The sequence below is a fragment of the Zosterops lateralis genome (assembly GCF_965231275.1).
Source record: "Zosterops lateralis genome assembly, chromosome: 3".
Taxonomy (NCBI): Eukaryota; Metazoa; Chordata; class Aves; order Passeriformes; family Zosteropidae; genus Zosterops; species Zosterops lateralis.
In genome coordinates, this window is record NC_139764.1 from 114610730 (window position 1) to 114629077 (window position 18348).

General features: G+C 47.9%; 2 protein-coding genes across 2 annotated transcripts in view; both read right to left on the reverse strand.

Annotated features, from left to right (window-relative positions):
• LOC310907097 (antigen-presenting glycoprotein CD1d-like) overlaps positions 1-18348 on the reverse strand; it is a 56588-nt gene that overhangs the window by 12021 nt on the left and 26219 nt on the right. The window lies entirely within an intron of this gene.
• On the reverse strand, positions 846-2735 carry LOC310907098 (T-cell surface glycoprotein CD1b-3-like; the record flags this gene model as incomplete). The annotated part of the gene is made up of 6 exons (XM_083856968.1): positions 846-906; positions 1075-1171; positions 1277-1561; positions 1656-1937; positions 2096-2353; positions 2657-2735. The coding sequence occupies 6 exons, from the start codon at positions 2733-2735 to the stop codon at positions 846-848; spliced, it is 1062 nt and encodes a 353-aa protein (XP_083713094.1).

Below are 18348 nucleotides of genomic sequence, written 5' to 3' on the forward strand. Positions count from 1 at the left end.
GTGGTGGATATGGCCACAAGCCAGCCAGGTTTTCTGGCTTGCACGTGGCTGCCAGGCTTATCCCGGGAAACTTTGCAGGGAGTTGTCCAGTGAAACCAAACCTTTTGAAGCAACATGTTCAAGTTGATTGAGAGCATGAACTACATGCCTTTCTCTGTGTGTGTGTGAACTCTGCTGTTTTTGATGGGACATGGGCTTCTTTCTTCTCCTTTATTAGGAGCCTTGGGGTCACTTTAACCCCATGTCCCAGCCCATTCAATTGTTAAGGAAAGGCCTGTGATCTTAGTGAAAATATGAATGGTTTATTTTCATTTCATACATGTCTGCAGCTCCCACACATTACACCAGAGCTTCAGTGTTACTCAGCACTCTGTAGAACCATTTCAGGCCAGGTTCTGTTAGTCTGTGTGGAACAGTTCAGTCTCAGCACAAATATTTTTGGAATATGGTTAATAAAGGCAATTTTTAGGACAAAGATATACCAGAAAGTGACAGTAGAAGGGGACAGCTTTCCAGCTTCTGACAAAACTGTTACTGAAGCAGAACCAGGAGAATTTGCCAGTGGGCATTGAGGTTCCCTAGAGCATCAGTGGGTGGACTGGCCAGTGCCACAAGCTGAGAGATGATCATGTGTAACAAGTGAGGAGGTCTCAGACTTGAGTTTGTATCTTGTATTTGTTCAGAAAAGTGAAATGAATCAAAGGCTCAGGTTTCTCTTGCCATGTTTCTCTTGTGCATCTCTGAATTGAGTTAGTCTTGCAATTGGCAACACCCAGAACTTAGTTGAAGCAGAAGTTGCTGTGAAGGCAGTCAGAGGGAATGGGGACTGTTGGCTCCCTTCTGAGCTAAGCTTCGTTGCTCAGGATGGAATTCCTGGACTCTGATTCCTCCATCTGCTGGTGCTTTCTGAAATGAGAGGAGGATAGTTGGATGCTCCATAGCAGAGCCCTTGTGGGAGTGCAGACAGCATCTGTCAGGGCCAAAGCAAGAGCTTTGCTGCTCAGTGCAGAAATCCCCATGGCATTTCCTCCCCTCCTCTCTCACTGCTGCTCCATGGGGCAGACAGGGACTCACCTTTGTCTCCACACCCAAAGCACCAACGTGGCAGCTACGGCCATGGCTGCAAGCAGCCCGACCGTGAGCCCTGTGATCAGCACCACTTCTGAGTTCCCTGGAAAACACAGGGAGAAGCTGCCATGAACTTTCTGGGGTTTGCTCCATCTTGCAGGGCAGGGTGGCTCAGGACCCCCATCTCATCCCTAAGAGTGGGACCTACCCCATGGGATGAGAAGGCTGCGGGTGCCCAGGCTCTGGTGGCGCACACGGCAGACATAGCTGTGCCCATCACGGGGGGCCACGGCCAGGACACTGCGGAGCTGGTAGGTGAGGTCAGCGTTGGGCAGGATGGGGCTGGTGTTGAGCGCCGGGCCCGGAGGCACCTCCTGGCCATCCCGCAGCCAGGCCACGCTGATGGGACGGGGGTAGAAGCCGGTGACGTGGCAAACGAGCAGCAGCTGGTCTAGGCTGGGGCTGTGCGCAAAGACCGAGGCCACAGGCAGCTCTGGGGAATGAGAGCAAAGGTGTGGGGCAAGTCTGGTGGGGCACAGCTGGGCCCCAGTGTGGGAGTGGCTCTTGCAGGGTCAGGGTGGGCTCACCTTGTCTCTCCAGAGCTGCCCTCCCATAGTGGAGGAGCATCTCCATCTCATCGACACAAGTATCATTGAAGATCATTTCCACCATCTCACTGAAGGCAGTGTCGTTCTGGAGAAATGACTGGACATACCGTGACAACGTGGTGTCCTGGGAGAGGGTCCAGGTGGCATTCTTTGTGTTGAGGCTGAGGAAATCCTGACCATTGTAACCCACATAGACAAAGGCCTGGGAGGTTCTGTTGGGGTACAGCACGCAGCCTGCAATGCACTGAGCCACAAAGGGGTCTGGTGGAGCAGAGAGGAGACAGAGGTTGCATGAGGGGCTAGAATTGCCTTCCTGCAGCCCTGGTCAGTGTCTCCTATAGAGCACCAGCAGTGTCAGATCCTTCCCCACTCCCCAGCTGCTTTTAAGAAAGGGCATGCAGTGAAGACTGAGTACTCACAGGGGACTTCCATTTGCATGGCCCCTTCATTGATCAGATGGTTGAACCTGTACAAATAGATCTTAATCAGCTTCTCAATGGTGTCCCAGTCAGCTCGGGGCAGAGCTGAGCGCACCCAGCGCTGGTAGAGGTGGATGGACCATGTGTGTTTATCAAGAGAGCCAAGTTCAATGTCTTCCAGCAGGCCCAGCCCCTCTGTGTCCGCAAACGAGGTGTTCTGGAAGGTGGTGGTCTGCAGCAGCCGGATAGTGAAGGTCCCTACATGAGACAAGGGTTGACAGGGAGGAGATGGGACTGGGAGAAGAGGGCTGAGGAAAGTAAAGAACTTGAGGGATGATTCCTTGAGGTTGCAGGGATCCGTGGGCCCTCCATAAGCCCCTTACAGCCTTTGCAGCTCCAGTTGCCATCCCCTGCATCCACCTGTGGTCCCTGCATCCCTTCTGGGGAGGACGTGTGGAGCCAGGGGACAAGGAGGAGTGAGGAAGCAAGTGCCCAAGGCGGGTGGGGAGCAGGAACCCTCTCTATGGAGTCCCACGTGTATGAGCCAGGGGTCCCACTTACCGTCCAGGTTTGCCCATGTCCCAGAGAGGAGGTGGAGGTAGAGGAGGAGGGAGAGAAGGCAGCAGCAAGGAGACTGCATAGTTCCAGCAGTGAGGCACAGAGTGTGCAGCAGCAGGAAGAATAGACTGTTGAGAGATGTGGCCTCAGATGTCTCCTCAGGCTGGCTCTGCCTGGGCAGCTCTGCTGGTGCTAATGGCCCTGGCAGCCAATGGGGCTGGCACTGAGGCTTAGGGGAGGGCTCTGAGGTTCCCCCATGGAGTGAGCTGGGGCATCCTGAGTATGGCTGTGAGTGCTGGAGGAATTTGATTATGAGCAAGGTCATTCCACTGCATGCAGGAGCCGTCCCTCATGGCTGCAGCAGCACCTTGACAATCAGGGTGATGTGGGTAAACTGAGTCCCTCGTTCTACCCCCGTGTCAGGTGGATGTGTCACTTGGCCATGCACTGCATCCGTTGCCCTGATAGGAATGTCCCTTCCTTGTGTCTGGCATATCTGGCCCTGCATAGAACACACGTTGCCACCTGCTCTGTGCTGCCAGGTGGGCTCACAACAACATGGCTCTTCCTCACAGGGCCTCATGCCTGGCTTCTCTGTGCCCCCAGGCTGCGCACTGGTCCCGTGCTTCTTTGTCACCTCCCAACCATCCTACAGCCAGGCCACTCTGATGGGCCACAGGTACATGAGGCAGTGATGTGGCAAGCCTGCAGGAGAGCTGGGCCACGGTCTTGGAAAGTTCTGAGGGTGAGAGAGTGAAGGAGAAATGCTGGTGGTAATATCCTTTGACCCCTCAGCACTACTGGTACCATCCTGGAGAAGGGACTTCCCAGAGCTGAGGAGATGAGCACTTCCAGCCTGGACCACAGCTATGGGGTCAAGGATGGCCGCAGGAACAGCTGGAGGAAGCAGTCCTCCAGGAGCTCTTCTTGGGATGCAAGAAGTGAAGGGAGTAGAGTAGCTATAGTGTGGTGGTCCCCAATGGGAAAGACAGGCTGCAGGGCCTGGAAAGGACTGTTTTCCACTGACAGCCATCAGACTCCTGGAGCAGTGGCAGTTGGCTGGACAGGATCTTCAAGCTGGGACAGAGATGGGACCCCACCATTAAGCCCATTCCAGGGAGTTGCAGTGGATATGCAGCTTTCCCCTTTCCAAGAGCTCTATCCATGCCATGGGCCTGGGAGCTGCCTCTCTGCTTCCCTGCATCCCACAGTGTAGGGGAGCCTCAACTCTGCCCTGAACACCTTCACAGAGGGGAGGGCCTGAGAAGATTGGCTGCAGCCTTGCAACTCCCCTTTCCTTCCCACCAGCTTTGGTGAGGAATCTGGTCCCCCTCTCCAAGACCCTCCTGTGCATGGGAACAGAAATGGTGGGAGCCATCCCCCTGCTCTGTTCAAATTGGCAGCAGTGTCCAGTGCTGGAGGGACAATGTGGTGACCAGAGCAAACCTTACCACACAACATCCCATATCCACTGCTCCTCCCTCACCTGCAGTTTCTCCCCCCTTTCCTGGGGCTGCCCATGTTGAGGGCAAAGACAGAACTGAAACCACAGCTGCGGGCAAGACTGAGGTGAGGTGCCCTGATAACAACCAAACACAGCAGGGACAGGGGTATCCATGTTGGTATGTGACCCTTCCAAGCACAACTGGGACCAGGTGTCACCACTCCATGTCACCATTTTTGGTGTCTCCAGCTGTAGGAACATGGGGAAGGCCCATATGGGACTGCTGCTGCTGCAGGCTGAGCTCCAGCCCCCCATGACACTGAGTCAGACACGGGGACAAAAGGACAACAAACCACTTCCTTTCCATGGAGCTGTCCCCAGAGAGAAGTAGGGATGCTGTGGTGGCCTGGTAGGCCCAGGTATGGCACCAACTTCCCCAGCAGCATGACACGGGGGATGTCCAGCTATGCCACCACAAGGTCCACATCCCTCCCACTAGTCCTAGCCCTGGAGGAGAGTGTTTGGCTGTCAGGATGGCAAAGCACAGCCATGGGACAGCCAGGGAGGGAAGAGACAAGGTGGCTTTTGTCTCTGCCATCCTGTGAGGTGATCACTTGTCCCCTTGGTCTCCCCTGAGATGACTGCTGGTCAGTTCAGGTTGAGCAGCTGCGATGCCGTTTGCAGCCGTCTGTCCTCTGCAGGTGCATGTGACAAACCCAACATGCAGTCCCCTCTAAGTCGATGTCCAGTGTACACAATCCACTTATATCTGCTAATATTTCATTTCTCCTCACTGGTGGAAATAATCACTAGATACAGAATTGCTAAATCCCACAAACTCCTCAGGAACAAAGACAAACCCAAAGTGGAGGGATACTCCCCCCTTTCATGATGGCATCTGCCACGGGCAACCATGTTTAGGGAGACAAAGGGAAAATAGAGTCAGCCTTCCTCCCTACTTATCCCTCCATCAGCAAAGGCAGCTGGCACATTCCAGCAGGTGATGCTCAGCAAACAGCTAGAACTCCTGGGGAGATTTTGCCTTCGTTGTGGCAGAGAACAGCAAGGCAAGGCAAGGCAGCTGGGCTGGGGTGACGTGGTGCCTCCTTGCCTCAGGTGGGCACTTTTATCAAGGTATGGACAACTCAGACTGGAGCAAGGCCACTCTTTTTTGTGGCACAGTGCTGCTGACAGCACTCCTGGAACTTGCATTGAGGCAGTCCAAGGTGCAAAAGAGTAACAAAAGGGAGGGGAAAAAAGAAAAACCAAAAGAAAAACCCAAGGGAAAGATTCTGCCTTGAGCAGAGATCACAAGGCAAGAGGGGTCTGCCTGAGAGACTCCTGACTCTGAAAAGGAACCCCAGCAACCCCTGTCCCTTGAGTGTCACCTTCCAGCCATGCTGCTGGATCTTAAAGAGACAGTAACAGTTTTGGGCACAGGTAGATATGGGCTACAATAACATCTTGGGTTACGTAGGACACATGCTCATTTGAAGTAGACCAATTTGGCTTCCTTCCTGCCCTTTCCCAGGCTCAGCTCCCCCTCAGACTTCTCTTCTCCTGCTCCTTACAGCAGCAAGTCACACTCGATGCCACTAGCCAAGCGCAGGGTACGGGGTCTGTGCAGTGTGGCCTCTTGCTTTGTCTGTGCTCCCACCCAGCTTCTCTGCAGATTTCAGCCCCTGCAGGGGTGGGGAGGGAGTGGCCCTGGCTGGCAGGTGATGCCTCATCCTGCTGCCCACTCCCACTCTCTCAGGGAGACAGGAGAGAAAGGCAAATGTGAGAAAACACTCGTGGGACAAGATACAGACGGTTTAATAAGGGAAAGAAACTCTCAGGAAACACTTCATCACATCACACTGTGGCCAAGGTCGGCAGGGAACTCTTGAGACAACTGAGCCCAAGCCTTTGCCCAGCCAGAATCACCTACAGCCAGCTGCCCAGCTCAGGGGGTGGTTCAAGAATGATAGATCATTTTAAAAGGATAAGCATGATGGCAAAAAGCCACATGAGTGTGGCCTTGGCATGTCTGAAATCTTCAATTCCAACCTCATCCCATTACATGTTGAATGCAGAAATAATTGTCCAAGTTGTAGTGTAGTGGCAATATCTAATGCAAAATATTTATCCATCATTTTGACCTTTTTAATGCTGTGAAGCATAGTACTGGAATCCATCTAATACTAGAAACTGCTGCTTCTTCTTAAAGAGAAAGAGTATCTTCTGCATGGGTAAGTCTGATTAAAATAACACAGAGTTCCAAGCTGATGCTTGTTTTATTAGAATACCACATAATGTGAAATTCACAATTTATGACACTTACGGATCAAAATCTTAAAGTTTCTTGCTCTATTCCAAAACCTCTAAGATGTGAAGAAAAACCCAACGTGTTGTTCTAACCCAACATCTTCAGAATGTTACCTTGAAAATGTTAGCAAAGTAGAATTTAATTTAAAGCATTTAATAGCTGAGTCAAGCAATGTGAAAAGCTGAATTACAGAAGAAACAGTGCAACCCAATATTCATACTAGAAATCTACCTTTCCACAACAATTAGTACTTCCAGGTCATTTTTTTTCCACCAAAAAGATGTTGTAGTGGCGAAAAGATGATGCTGGGGAAACAATAACAACAAGAAGAGAACATTAGCCTTAAAATACTTTTCCAAAAATCGGGAAAAAGCTAATTTCTGTCCAACTGAAAGACACAACACCAGTACAAAACAATACAGAGGGAAAGTGAAAAAATAGAGGAAACAATGGATAACTTGTGCACTAATGGTCTGGTCTCAGTCATTAAAGGAATGGCACACATTACAATTCACAAGGAGTTTTATTAAAAAAAACCAAACTAACAAAAAACAGCAGCTGCTAATATCCAACTGGTGCTGTGCAGTGATGGACAACACACACAGGATCCAGCCTCAGCAGTATGGAGAACTCCTTTGGGCAGCCAGCAAGTGTCTGCACAGTGACACTGATTTCCATTTAGAATGGTGCCTTTGGGAGCCGGAGTTACAAAATCCAGGTTTGCTCAGTGGCCAAAGGTCACTTGCACCTTAATGGGGCCATTAAGGTCCATCTGGGAACACCCTTTTAGCTGGCACTTCTCAGCTGAGAAAAGCCACTTTGTATAAGGGCTGGGATGGAGGTTCAGTGACCCTCTCTCATCAGGAGTTTTTCCCAAAGACAGCTCAGAAGAAGAACATTTAGTGGGAATGCTGTCTCTTAGCATGAGATAAAATGACATCCCTTTTTTTTGCTTTGGGAGACTTTGGTTTTACCACAGAAAATATGAAGTTGCATGAGAGGGCAGTATTTATAAACTGTCCCCCTATTTCCCTGTAATTCTGGGTGTTTGGATTTAGCCTGGGATTGTCAGCTACGTCATAAACAAGCCAGCTCCTGGACTCTCAATGAATATTTGAAACACTTCCACAGAAAGACAAGGTAGTAATGATTCCAAAGGAAAAAATGTAAATGAAGGGTAACAATTGCTGAGGGAATTTCCTTAGGAATTATTTACTTCAGACATACGGAATTTAGGAGGTGGAATCCTAGTTTCAGCCTTGAGCACCTGCAGGAGAGGGGTCCTTATCCATAGCAAGGAAAGCCCGGTGCCCCATCGTGTCAGGTTCAGACAATGAACTGTCCAGGGAATTAGCAGCAATTCTCCTCTGCCTCTACCCTCACACTCGGACTGGCAGCAGCTGCAGGTGACAGCTGTCACAGGATGGTGAGGGGACAGAGCAGCCGCAGGTGTGAGCTGAAAAGGATAATGAGGGGCAGCTCCTGCCGGAGCCACTTAAGCGGGGCACCTCAGCTCGCTTTGGTGTGTAGCTGCTGGAGGGAGCAGTTTGTGCTGGACTCCCCGGAACGGCTCATGGGATGACGGTGAGATCCTCTTACAGAGTTTGGGGGAGCCCTTGAATGTGGTGTATCGCTTCAGGAGATGCTGGGGGACAAACCTTTGTGCTGGGCAGCAGCAGCAGGTGAGTCATTGTGAGTTTGTGGGGGGGGCTTTTTTCCTTTTCATTTTCAATTTAATCTTCCCAATCCCTCCCTGGTGCCCCAGAAAAAAATGGGGTTCTGAGGGAAGAAACTCCTCTTCTGTTATTGTCTGTGTTGAAACTGGGGGAATCCCCCTTCACCTGGATTTTCAAGAAATAGTGGTTCTTATATTTGGTATTTTTATTGTTTATTGCTTGTATGATACTTTTGTTCAATATTGCATTCTTTGGTACTACATAGTGTTTTATTTTTTGGTATTATTTATTGTGTGTAATTTTGTTTTTGAGTGAAGATACCCTTATGGATGGATTTGTTTCTATTTGAGGTAGAAATAATTTAAGTACTTTATTTTTTAAATGGTTTCTGATACGTGTTATTGGGGTTTTACTTATTGTATGTAGAGATTCAGATTAGCTAGGGCAAGTCTGGCTGGTGGAGGTTTTGTTAGATGCAGGTTTTGAATTTTTTAAAGTTTTTTTTCTGTTTAGTGGTTTTAAGATGGTTTTTAATAATTCATTGTGTAGTTTTATTTTGTTTGTAGATGACATAAAATAAGGGATATGGTCTATTTATTTCATCTTAGTTTTCTTAGTTTATATGTTGATTAGGTTGTTGTTGAACTGAGTTTTGTTGTTGAATTTTTTTTGGTGGGGTATTATATTTTGAAAAGATATGTTTTCTAAGATTTACAATGGTGTAATTGGCTGTAGTGTGAGGTATAGGGGAGGTTATTTATTTAGTGGTGGCTTTTATCATGATGAGAATGTAGTATTTGTTTTGGTGGGTTTGAGGCAGTGGGGTCTAGTTAATTTTTTTGAGTTTCCTAATATTTGTAATTGGATTATTGTTTATTATGCTATAGGGGTTTATTTACTTGGCTTATTTGATTGCTGTATATACTTTGTACTTATGGATAGTTTGAGAGGTACTGTTTATAGTTAAATTGATCTTTTGATTTTGTGTGTATTTATAGGTGGTATTTTTGTTTTGGTGGTTTGAGGCGTTATAGGTTTATTTAGATAGGAATAACTTTTTGCATTCTTAATTTAAATTTATTTGTGACTTTTAGGGTTTTTTTGTAGTTGGATTTGTTTGTTGCTGTTATGGTGTAGGGTAAATTTGGGAGGAAACCTTTGAATGGGGTTCTTCTGGAAAGTAAACCCAAACAGTCTCTCTCTTTTAAACTGCATTTTCTTTGGAGAAAACTGGAAAAAACTATTTGTTTAATAAACAAAATGCTCACAAGCGTAAAGAATGATCAGCATCAAATAATAAAACTTTTAGTTATTTTGAAGTGAGATGGTAAATTCAGAAAGTCCTTGCTGTGAGTTGTAGCTCAGCTCCTTTGGTCTCTTATCAGCTGTTCTGGTGTTGATAAAATGCTGAGGTCCAGGTCCTGTGGGCTGCAGGTGCAGCTCTTGGTGCTTCTCTGGGTTTTTTGAGCTGTAGCAGGTTTAAACAGTCCTGAGAAAACAGTGCAGGGAATATCTGCCCTAGCTAGCTAAAACTAAGTAAGAGCCAAGCAGATCTCTATGCTGCAGTCTGTCTGTGCTTTAGCTGAATATACTGAAGAGGGTATGCAGAGGAGTGAATGCTGGGGTTTTTTTAAACAACCTGTGTGCTTTTTCTTTCCTTGCTTCACTCTCAATACCAGTCTGAAAGCTACAGAATGCAATATGCAGCATAAACAGAACAGATAATTGGGGATACAAACATCCTAAAGTCACCATCGGATGGTTGTTTTGGTGTTTATTTTTTTATTTTTGGGAACATGGATATTGACATGGTGGAATTTTTAGGCAGTTTTTTTGGGGTAGTGATGTTTATTTTTTAGTAGTTTAGGTTTTTTTATGTTGTTAATTTGTTTTTTTTTAATTAATTTTATAGAGTATTTATTTTTGAGTTAGTGTAGAGCTAGAGTTTTAGTTCTTTTTTTTAGTCACGTTTAGGGTCAGTTGTGTAGTTTTGATTTTGGTAAGTTGATTTATCTTTTTACTAGCTCTTGTGGTTTGTTTTGTGGGTTTCTATACAGTTGTTTTTATTTTTGTTCCATTTTCATGATGTGGTAAAAATTGTTAGTGAGACCAGTGTAGTGTGGTTTGTTTGCTGGTAGTTGGTTGTATGGTGGAGTTTTTTAGTTTCTGTTCGGTTTGGGGTTTTTTGTTAATGAGATTAAAGTTTTTATTTGGTTAACTTGTAATTATTTTAAAGATTTTAGGGAGATTTAGGTTTGGATATGAGTGCACTGCATGAAGAGAGTTATTTATTTGTTTTCTGTGATATTGGTGGCATGGTGAGTAGAGGGAGTTTTTGTCATAGTTATTTCAAATGAGGTTTTTTGGCACTTAAAATATTTGTTTTGGGGGGAGTTTTCTTGGAATGTTTTGGGTTAGTTATGATGGGATTTTTAAATTTTATTTTTAATTAGGTGTTAGGTTTTATTACAGTTAAAATTTGTGACTTTGTTTTTAATAGAAAATAGGTTTTGATTTTGTATGTGGTGATGGGATTAGTGTATATGGTGTACTTCTGTTGACTAAGGATTTAGAATTTTGTGGTTTTGATGTGTTAGGTTAATTAATTGATATAGTTCAAAAGACATGGGTTTTGTGCTTTTTATTTGGTTACAGGAAGGTATTTTTAAATTGAGGGAGGTTCTGGGATATATTTTGGAGGTTTTTTAAGGGGATTGGACATGAGGATTTTTATTGTATTTGGTAGTTTGACTATGGGTAATAAGAGTTGGCCTCTTTTTGGTTGAATATTTTTGAGTCTTCTTTTTTGAAATTTGTGTGGTTAAGGTAGTGGTGTTTTTGGTGCAACTCTAACCATCCATTATTGTTTGTATGTTTTAGGTGGTCCACTCATATTACACTGAGACCCCCTCACTGACTGGCTCTCAGATCTGCTGAGATCATGCATTAATACTTGGTTTTGTTTATGGTACCAGATTAAGAGACAGCAGCCTGGCGACAGAGGGATTTCCCAGAGGGCGAGACGGCCTTCCTTCGCACCCAGCGCGGATTCACATCTCCAGTTGTCAGAGAGATAAGTGCAGGGCTAGGAGCAACAGAGGGGATGAAAGCAGGATGCCGAGTCAGGGTCACTGGGAGGGATTTTTGAGTCGGGTTTGGAGACAGGGATATCCAAGCTGTGACCCCTTAGGCTCCGTAAAGTGAAAGTCTCAGTTTGGATCACAGTGCTGGGGTGAGCAGGGCAGAGCATCCTGGTGCGTGTCATGTCACTTGTCTGTTGTGCACTCTGTGTCTTTTGGGTGTCTCATGTGGTGTGTTTTTTGCCTTAGTCCTTTGAGGGGCCTGTTGGAAATGCCAGGCATTGTTCTTAACATCTCCCTGTTGCTTGGCAAGGCACTGACACCATAGAAAATTTGACTCAGGAGTTCTGACACGCATCAGAATCCCATCTCTCTTTACAAGCACCCAGTCAGATGGCTTTCCAGGTCTTGTTCTGAGCTTTATCCACAGCTGTGCACCGCCACAATCCATTCAGGCAGATTAGGTCTTGTAAGAATGCAAAGCTAGGTAGAGGATTCTGACTGTAGGATTCTCAGGCATCCGTCTCTGTGTTTCTTGGGATAAGTCATTCCATTGGCATCTTCTTCCTGCAGGGTTCTCTGAGCCTGGTCAGCTCCCCATCGGTCTTACCTCAGTCATCTCATTGCGAGTTCTCTCGGTCCTCAGGGTCATTCTTCTTGCCAAGAGATTTCTGTCCCCTTGTTTGTCTCCTGTGTCACGAGTGTTGGTGTGTTTGGCCCAGAGCTGCTCTGCCTTGCTGCTTAGTCTGGGTGTAGGGGTACTAGCACAAGTCCTGGGGACTTGACATTTGTAATGTAGAGTGTACTTGGCCTGAAGAGGGTATCCCTAGATTGACAAGAGATGTCTGGAGCTGTCAAGTTCTCCTGCAGCACTTTGACTTTTGTCCTAACTTTCTTTCATGTGCAGATGGATTAAATCCGTGGCACAGCACCTCATCCTGGGTGTGGGGGCTTCCATGAGAAGGTCAGTCATGGTTTGTGTTTGCAGGGGACGTGTAAATGGTGGAATGGTGGTTATGTTACAGCACTGTTCTGTCTCTGTTTTTAGGAGGTAAGGCTGGATATCAGCAGTCAAGGTGAAGTGGACAAGGTGAGCAGTGATGGGTGGACAGAAGCAGTTGCTACTGCCCAAGTCTCACTTGTTGGTGCAACTCTAAGCATTCGCTGGTGGTTTTTTTTTTTTTTTTTTTTTTTTTTTTAATTATTATTTTAGGTGGTCTTCTTGCCAGATATGCTGGCCCAGGATACCAGAGGCCAGGTGGGTGTGACATTAAGGTATCCTTGTGGCATGCTTCAGTCAGACCTGGGGAGGGGGAGGTTGCTGTTTTGCAGTAACTCAGCATGCTTTTTTTTTCTCTGCAGGTGCTGCTGCTGCCCTAGGCATGCCAAGGAATAGAGGGAGTGGGTGGGCTGGGACTTAGCATGCTGTTCACCTATGGGTCAGCCTGCCTAAGTGTGTCCGTTTTCCTTTTGCTGGGTACCTTTTGGGCAGCCTCTGGAGTTGAATGTAGATTGGAGGGCGAGCCATGACAGCAGTGCGGAGGAGCTAACATGTTCATTTCTGTTGAGGATGGATTTTGTCTGCTTGTATTCCAAAAGCTAAGTGTTGGGGTTGGTGGTCGGGAGAAGGGGAAAAGCCTTTTCAGTCCCAGGAGGCAATTTAAAGCTATATGATAGGAGAGGGCCCCTGTGGGAGGGACCCCTCAGGAGTAAAAAGAGAGGGTTTCACCTCAGCATCAGCAGAGCCTTTGCTGGGCAGGGCAGTTCTGACCCGTCTCCACGTTCTAGGGAGCTTCACATCGTTGGCCTTCTTTTAGAGTCCACAGGGTTAGGGTGCACTGGGGAATTCCTGGCCCAGCACACCCTGGGATCCCTGTCCCAGGAGCATCCTGATAGGAAGCAATGCAGGTTGTAAGGTGTGGGATAGTAGGGTTTGGCAGGGGGAGTTGACAGTGACACACAGAGGCTGAGGGAGGACTTGAGAGGTAAAGGACTCACAGGCTAGAGAGTACACAGTGAAAATCAGGGGTACAGGCTGGGATACAAGTCAGAGTACAGGTGTACCAGCCCTCACAGCACTGCTACCAGCACTGTGTTTCCCTGAGAGCAGGTGCAGGCAGGAACCCTAGTGCAGGACAATGCCAGAAGCCCTGAGAGGTGCAGGCAGGAACCCTAATGCTAGGGTTAGGCAGGAAGTGACAGTGGGGGGCAGAGTCCACAGGGTTGAGGTTCACTGGGGATGTCCAGCCTGCATTCCTTTCCTGCTCTAACTGGGGTTGCTCACAGCCCTAATGGAGGCTGTGGTGGGTGGGCTCAGTACCAATAATGTCTCTAAGACCATGGCACTGCAAGAGTCAGCCTCTGAGCACAGCTGAAGTGTGCTGCCCGAGGACCCAGGCATGCTTAGGAGAGGGGGAGTAGCAGAATTGCCAGGTTTTGGGGGATGTGCTGGTGAGATTATGCTTTGATATTTGGTTTTCTTTATTGTAGCTGACTGAGAGACAACAGCCCAGTGACAGCAGGAGTCTCCCAGAGGGAGAGGCGACCTTCTTTGGCACCTGGTGTGAATTCCTATCCCCAGACAGCTGAGAGATAAGTGGAGGGCTTGGAGTCACAGAGGGGATGAAAGTGGGATGTGGGGTCAGGGGTCACCAGGAGGGGTTTTGTGAATCAGGTTTGGAGATGGGGATGTCCAAGATGTGACCCCTTGGGCTGTGTAAAGGGAAAGTCTCATTTTTGATCACAGTGCTAAGGTGTGCAGGGCAGAGCAGTCCCAGGGCATGTCGTGTCACTTGTCTGTTGTGCACTCTGTGGTTTTGGAGCATCTCATATCTTTCATGTCTTTTCCCTTTGCCCTTCAAGGGGCCTTTTAAAACCCCTGGCATCAATCTTAGCATTTCTGATCTCTGCATTCCTCAGCCAGGTGACTGACTCGGGTGCTCAGACACACATCAGAATCCATCTCTCTTCACAAGTGTCCAGGCTGATGCCTTTCCAGGTCTTGTTCTGAGCTGTATCCACAGCTGTGCACTGCTGTGATCCATTCAGGTGGATTAGGTCTTGTCAGAATGCAGAGACAGGTACAGGATTCTGACCGTAGGATTCTCGGGCATCCATCTCTGCTTTTCTTGGGATCAGTGATCCCGTTGGCATCTTCTTCCTGCAGGGTTCTCTGAGCCTGGTCAGCTCCCCATCAGTCTTACCTCGGTCATCTCATTGCGAGTTCTCTCGGTCCTCAGGGTCATTCTTCTTGCTGAGATATTTCTGTCCCTGTTGTGTCCCCCCTTTTGTCCTGTCCTGTGTCACGGGGGTTGGTGTGTTTGTCCTGGAGCTGCTCTGCCTTGTTGCTCAGTCTGGGTGTAGGGGAATGGGAGAAGTCCTGGGGACTTGAAATTTGTCATGTAGGGTGTAGTTGGGCTGTAGAGGGTATCCCTAGATTGACAAGAGATGTCTGGAGCTGTCAAGTTCTCCTGAAGCTCTTTGAATTTTGTCCTGACTTTCTTTCAGATGCAGAGGGATAAAGTCCACCCTCTTTTTTCCCCTGAGTATGTGGGAGGTTGGCTCTCAGCAAGGAAGAAGTTGAGAAATGACCTCCCTGTCTGCTGGACGTCTGGATATAATTGAGAGTGCAGTTACTAAAAATCCTCTGTGTTTTCTGCTAAATTAATAAACCTGAACCGAGAAAGCTGTGAACACCGTGGTGCCTGTTTTTTCCTTTCAGGTCTCATTCTACCCATGCACGGTATTACCAGCAGTAACTTGATGTCAACGTGTATTTCAGAGGCAGAGATAAAATAATATGGACATTTTATTTTGTAGCTCTTTGAACCTCCTTGTTTATTAGCCAAGAAATCCAAAACAAACCCCCTCTCCCCAAAAGCACACAGAAAGAGAAAATATGCCCATATTATTTTAATAAAGGTTAAATATTTATCTCTTAGAAAACCAGGCTCATTCAATTCTAATTAACTGTGGTTGTGATGTGTTAGGTCAATGAATTCATATAGTTTAAAATATCGGTAAAAATGGAAAGAAGTAAATACGAATTGAAAAAAAAATGCGAAAAAAAGTAACAAAATGAGAACTATAAAATATGCAAAATAATAGGAATAGATACACTATTGATACACTATATTATTACTTGGTCCATTTATTATAATATGTAAAATATACTTAATATAATGTACATGACACAATAGATAAATTTGTAATGGTTATTAGATATATCAAAATAAGAAATAGAAGTAATTTTGAAATGTAGCCTAAACTGAAGGCTTTTTTGGATTCGGTTTGGTTGATGGCAGGGTTCTCGTAGTTGTTGGGGTTGGGGGTCTTTTGGGGCGTTTATTCTAGAGGCGGTTTGGAAGGGGAATTTTGGCCACGTTCTTTTTTACCTCCGCTCCCTGCGGCAGTGCTGCCACCGTGTGGGCACAGAGCGGTACTGCAGCTCCCTCCCGGCCGATCTGTAAGGCAATGCTGCCATCCTGTGGATAAATATCGGTACTGCAGCTCACCCCCGAGCCGATTTGTAAGGCAATGCTGCCATCCTGTGGATAAAGATCGGTACTGCAGCTACCCCCCCCCCCCCCCCCCCAGCCGCTCTGTAAGGCAATGCTGCCATCCTGTGGATAAAGATCAGTACTGCAGCTCACCCCCGAGCCGATCTGTAAAGCAATGCTGCCATCCTGTGGATAAAAAGCGGTACTGCAACTGTCCCCCGCGCCCGTCCCGAGACCTGTGCAACAGTGCTGCCATCCTGTGGACATACAGCGGTACTGCAATTCTCCCCCGTGCCGGTACCCGAGGTGCGCAGCAGCCCCGGGCTGTGAGCTCACGGGCAGTGCTGCCGCCCCAGGACCGAAAGATCACGGCCAAAAAGTCGGGAAAAAAAAATGAGGGTACCCAGGGCACGTGGCAGCCGGCTGCCTGCGCGCGACCCGGACCACGGAGCCGCCCGGGAGCGATTTTTCCGCAGCATACGCAGGTGCGTGGACACGGGATGGGGGCTGAGCGGCGCCACGGCAGTGTTTGGGCTGTCGATGTTGTCAGGCGCCTGTGCGAGCAGCCGAGGGGGACATTTGGGGAGGGTGTCACAACCAAGATGGCGGCGCGGCTCGCGGCGCTCGACCTTCTAAAGATGGCGGCGAAAAGGGCGGGAAAAATAAGGACCCCCATATGTGTCTATCAGACTGCCTCCGCAAAAATCTCGACCACGGCGCCGCCCGGAGACAATTTTCTGTGGCGTCTCCAGGTGTAGGAACACGGGCTGTGGGTTCATCCGCGCTGCAGGCGGGTTCAGGTTACTCATTTTAGTCAGGCGCCTGTGTTAGACACTTATGGGGGCCTTAAGGGGCGCCACAACCAAGATGGCGGCTCGGCTCGCTGCTCTTGACCTTCTAAAGATGGCGGCGGGGAGGGGCGAAAGTGACGTAATGCTCTCTGCCACCAAAAAAGGCGAGGTGTGACGAAAATGACCGAGAGTTGCCGAATAGCCGAGAATAGCCGACTGCTGACGGAAATCACCGAGTGTAGCCGAAGAGCCGAGAATAGCCGACTACTGACGGAAATCGCCGGGTTTCCTCGAACAGCCGAACACGTCCGACTTTCCCCGAACGTCGCCCCCCTCAGCTGAACCGAACGAGCCGGGGGCAGTTCCGGGGCGGCCCCGGCCGGTGTCCGCCCTCACTGCCGCTTCCTCGGCGGGCCATTCAAGGCGGTGTCGGGGCCGCTGCCGAACCCACGGCGGGCGGGCGGGACACGCTGCCGCTGTGCCCGGAGCTGGAGCCGAGCCCGGGGGGCTCCCGGGGAAGGCGGCAGGAGAAGCCGGTAAAACGCCCGGATTGCTCGTGTGGCCCCGAGAGCCCCCGGAACATTACTTTGTGGGGGGGCTGTGCCAGCCGCTTATGCCCTAATGGAGAGGGCTTTCTCACAAGGACCCGCAGTGATGGACAAGGGGAAGGGCTTCATCAGGATGAAGGGAGGCTGAAGCGACGCGGAAAGAACTCCACAACTAATCCTCGTTGTTAGAGCGGTTTGTATTTATTGACGTGGGGAATAATTTTATCAAAGACACGCATACCCCCCCAGGGGATTTGCCCCCTTTCTTATTTTCTGAGGTTTTACATATTCACGATATCTTACAGACTTTCTTCATACATATTTATTTTTTGATCTTGCTTATTTTCGTTTGATATGGTAATTACTTTATGCTTTTCTGGGCACGGTCAGTTTTTAGTGGTGGTGGTCTCCAGGCCGTGGTGGGGGTCATTTTTTATTCATTTTTTCACCTTTATCTTTCTCATGTTTGCTTTGGCTTTTTTGGCACAATTTTAAGAGAACATATTATTTTAGAGTCTGTGTTCTTTTCTTTATTTGTGCTCTTAATGCTGTTATTCTGTTGTTTAGGTTAGTTCTTGTAGTTCATTTTCTGATTGTGCTGAAGGTTTCATATTTTTAATGTTTAAATATATGCAAAAAAAGTAATAAGCACAGTATTACTAAATGCTATCTTATGTATTTTAAAATACTACTTGGAATATATTCTATTATACTGTATATGCTCTTTAATTTACTATAAAGGATTAGTTGTGATTTTTCAGTTTGTGCCTCAGAGGCCGGTTTAGATTAAATATCAGGAAGGAATTGTTCCCTGGGAGGGCGGCAGGGCCCTGGCACAGGTTCCCCAGAGAAGCTGTGGCTGCCCCTGGATCTGGTGGAAGGTGTCCGTGCCCTGGCTGGGGCTGGAATGGGATGAGCTTTCCCTTCCACAATTCAGTGATTCTGGTGGTCTGGCTGAGGTCAGTCAGCCTGAGGAGCTGTTGCAATTTCAGGCTGGAAGTTGAGTGCTTGTAATTTACACAGTGTAAAACAAGAATGAGCGCTTAAAAAAATTCTACTGCATGATTTTCTTAATATAAAAAGCAGGGGGAGAGGTGCTTCCTTTTATTTTCTTCTGATTCAATTGTATTTCTCACTTACAGCACAGTAGAAACCCTGTTCTGTTTTGGCTGCTGAAGGACACTGCAGCATCTCCAGGTGCACCTGAAGGCATCTCGACACCGAGAGAGATTTGTTCTGTTTCCGCATTGACTCTGTTGAAAGGTAAACACAGAATGTCCATGGGTCACCCTGCCAGCTCCACTTGGCTCAGCAGGCATCGCAGGGAGGGTGCTCCTGTCATCTCTCTG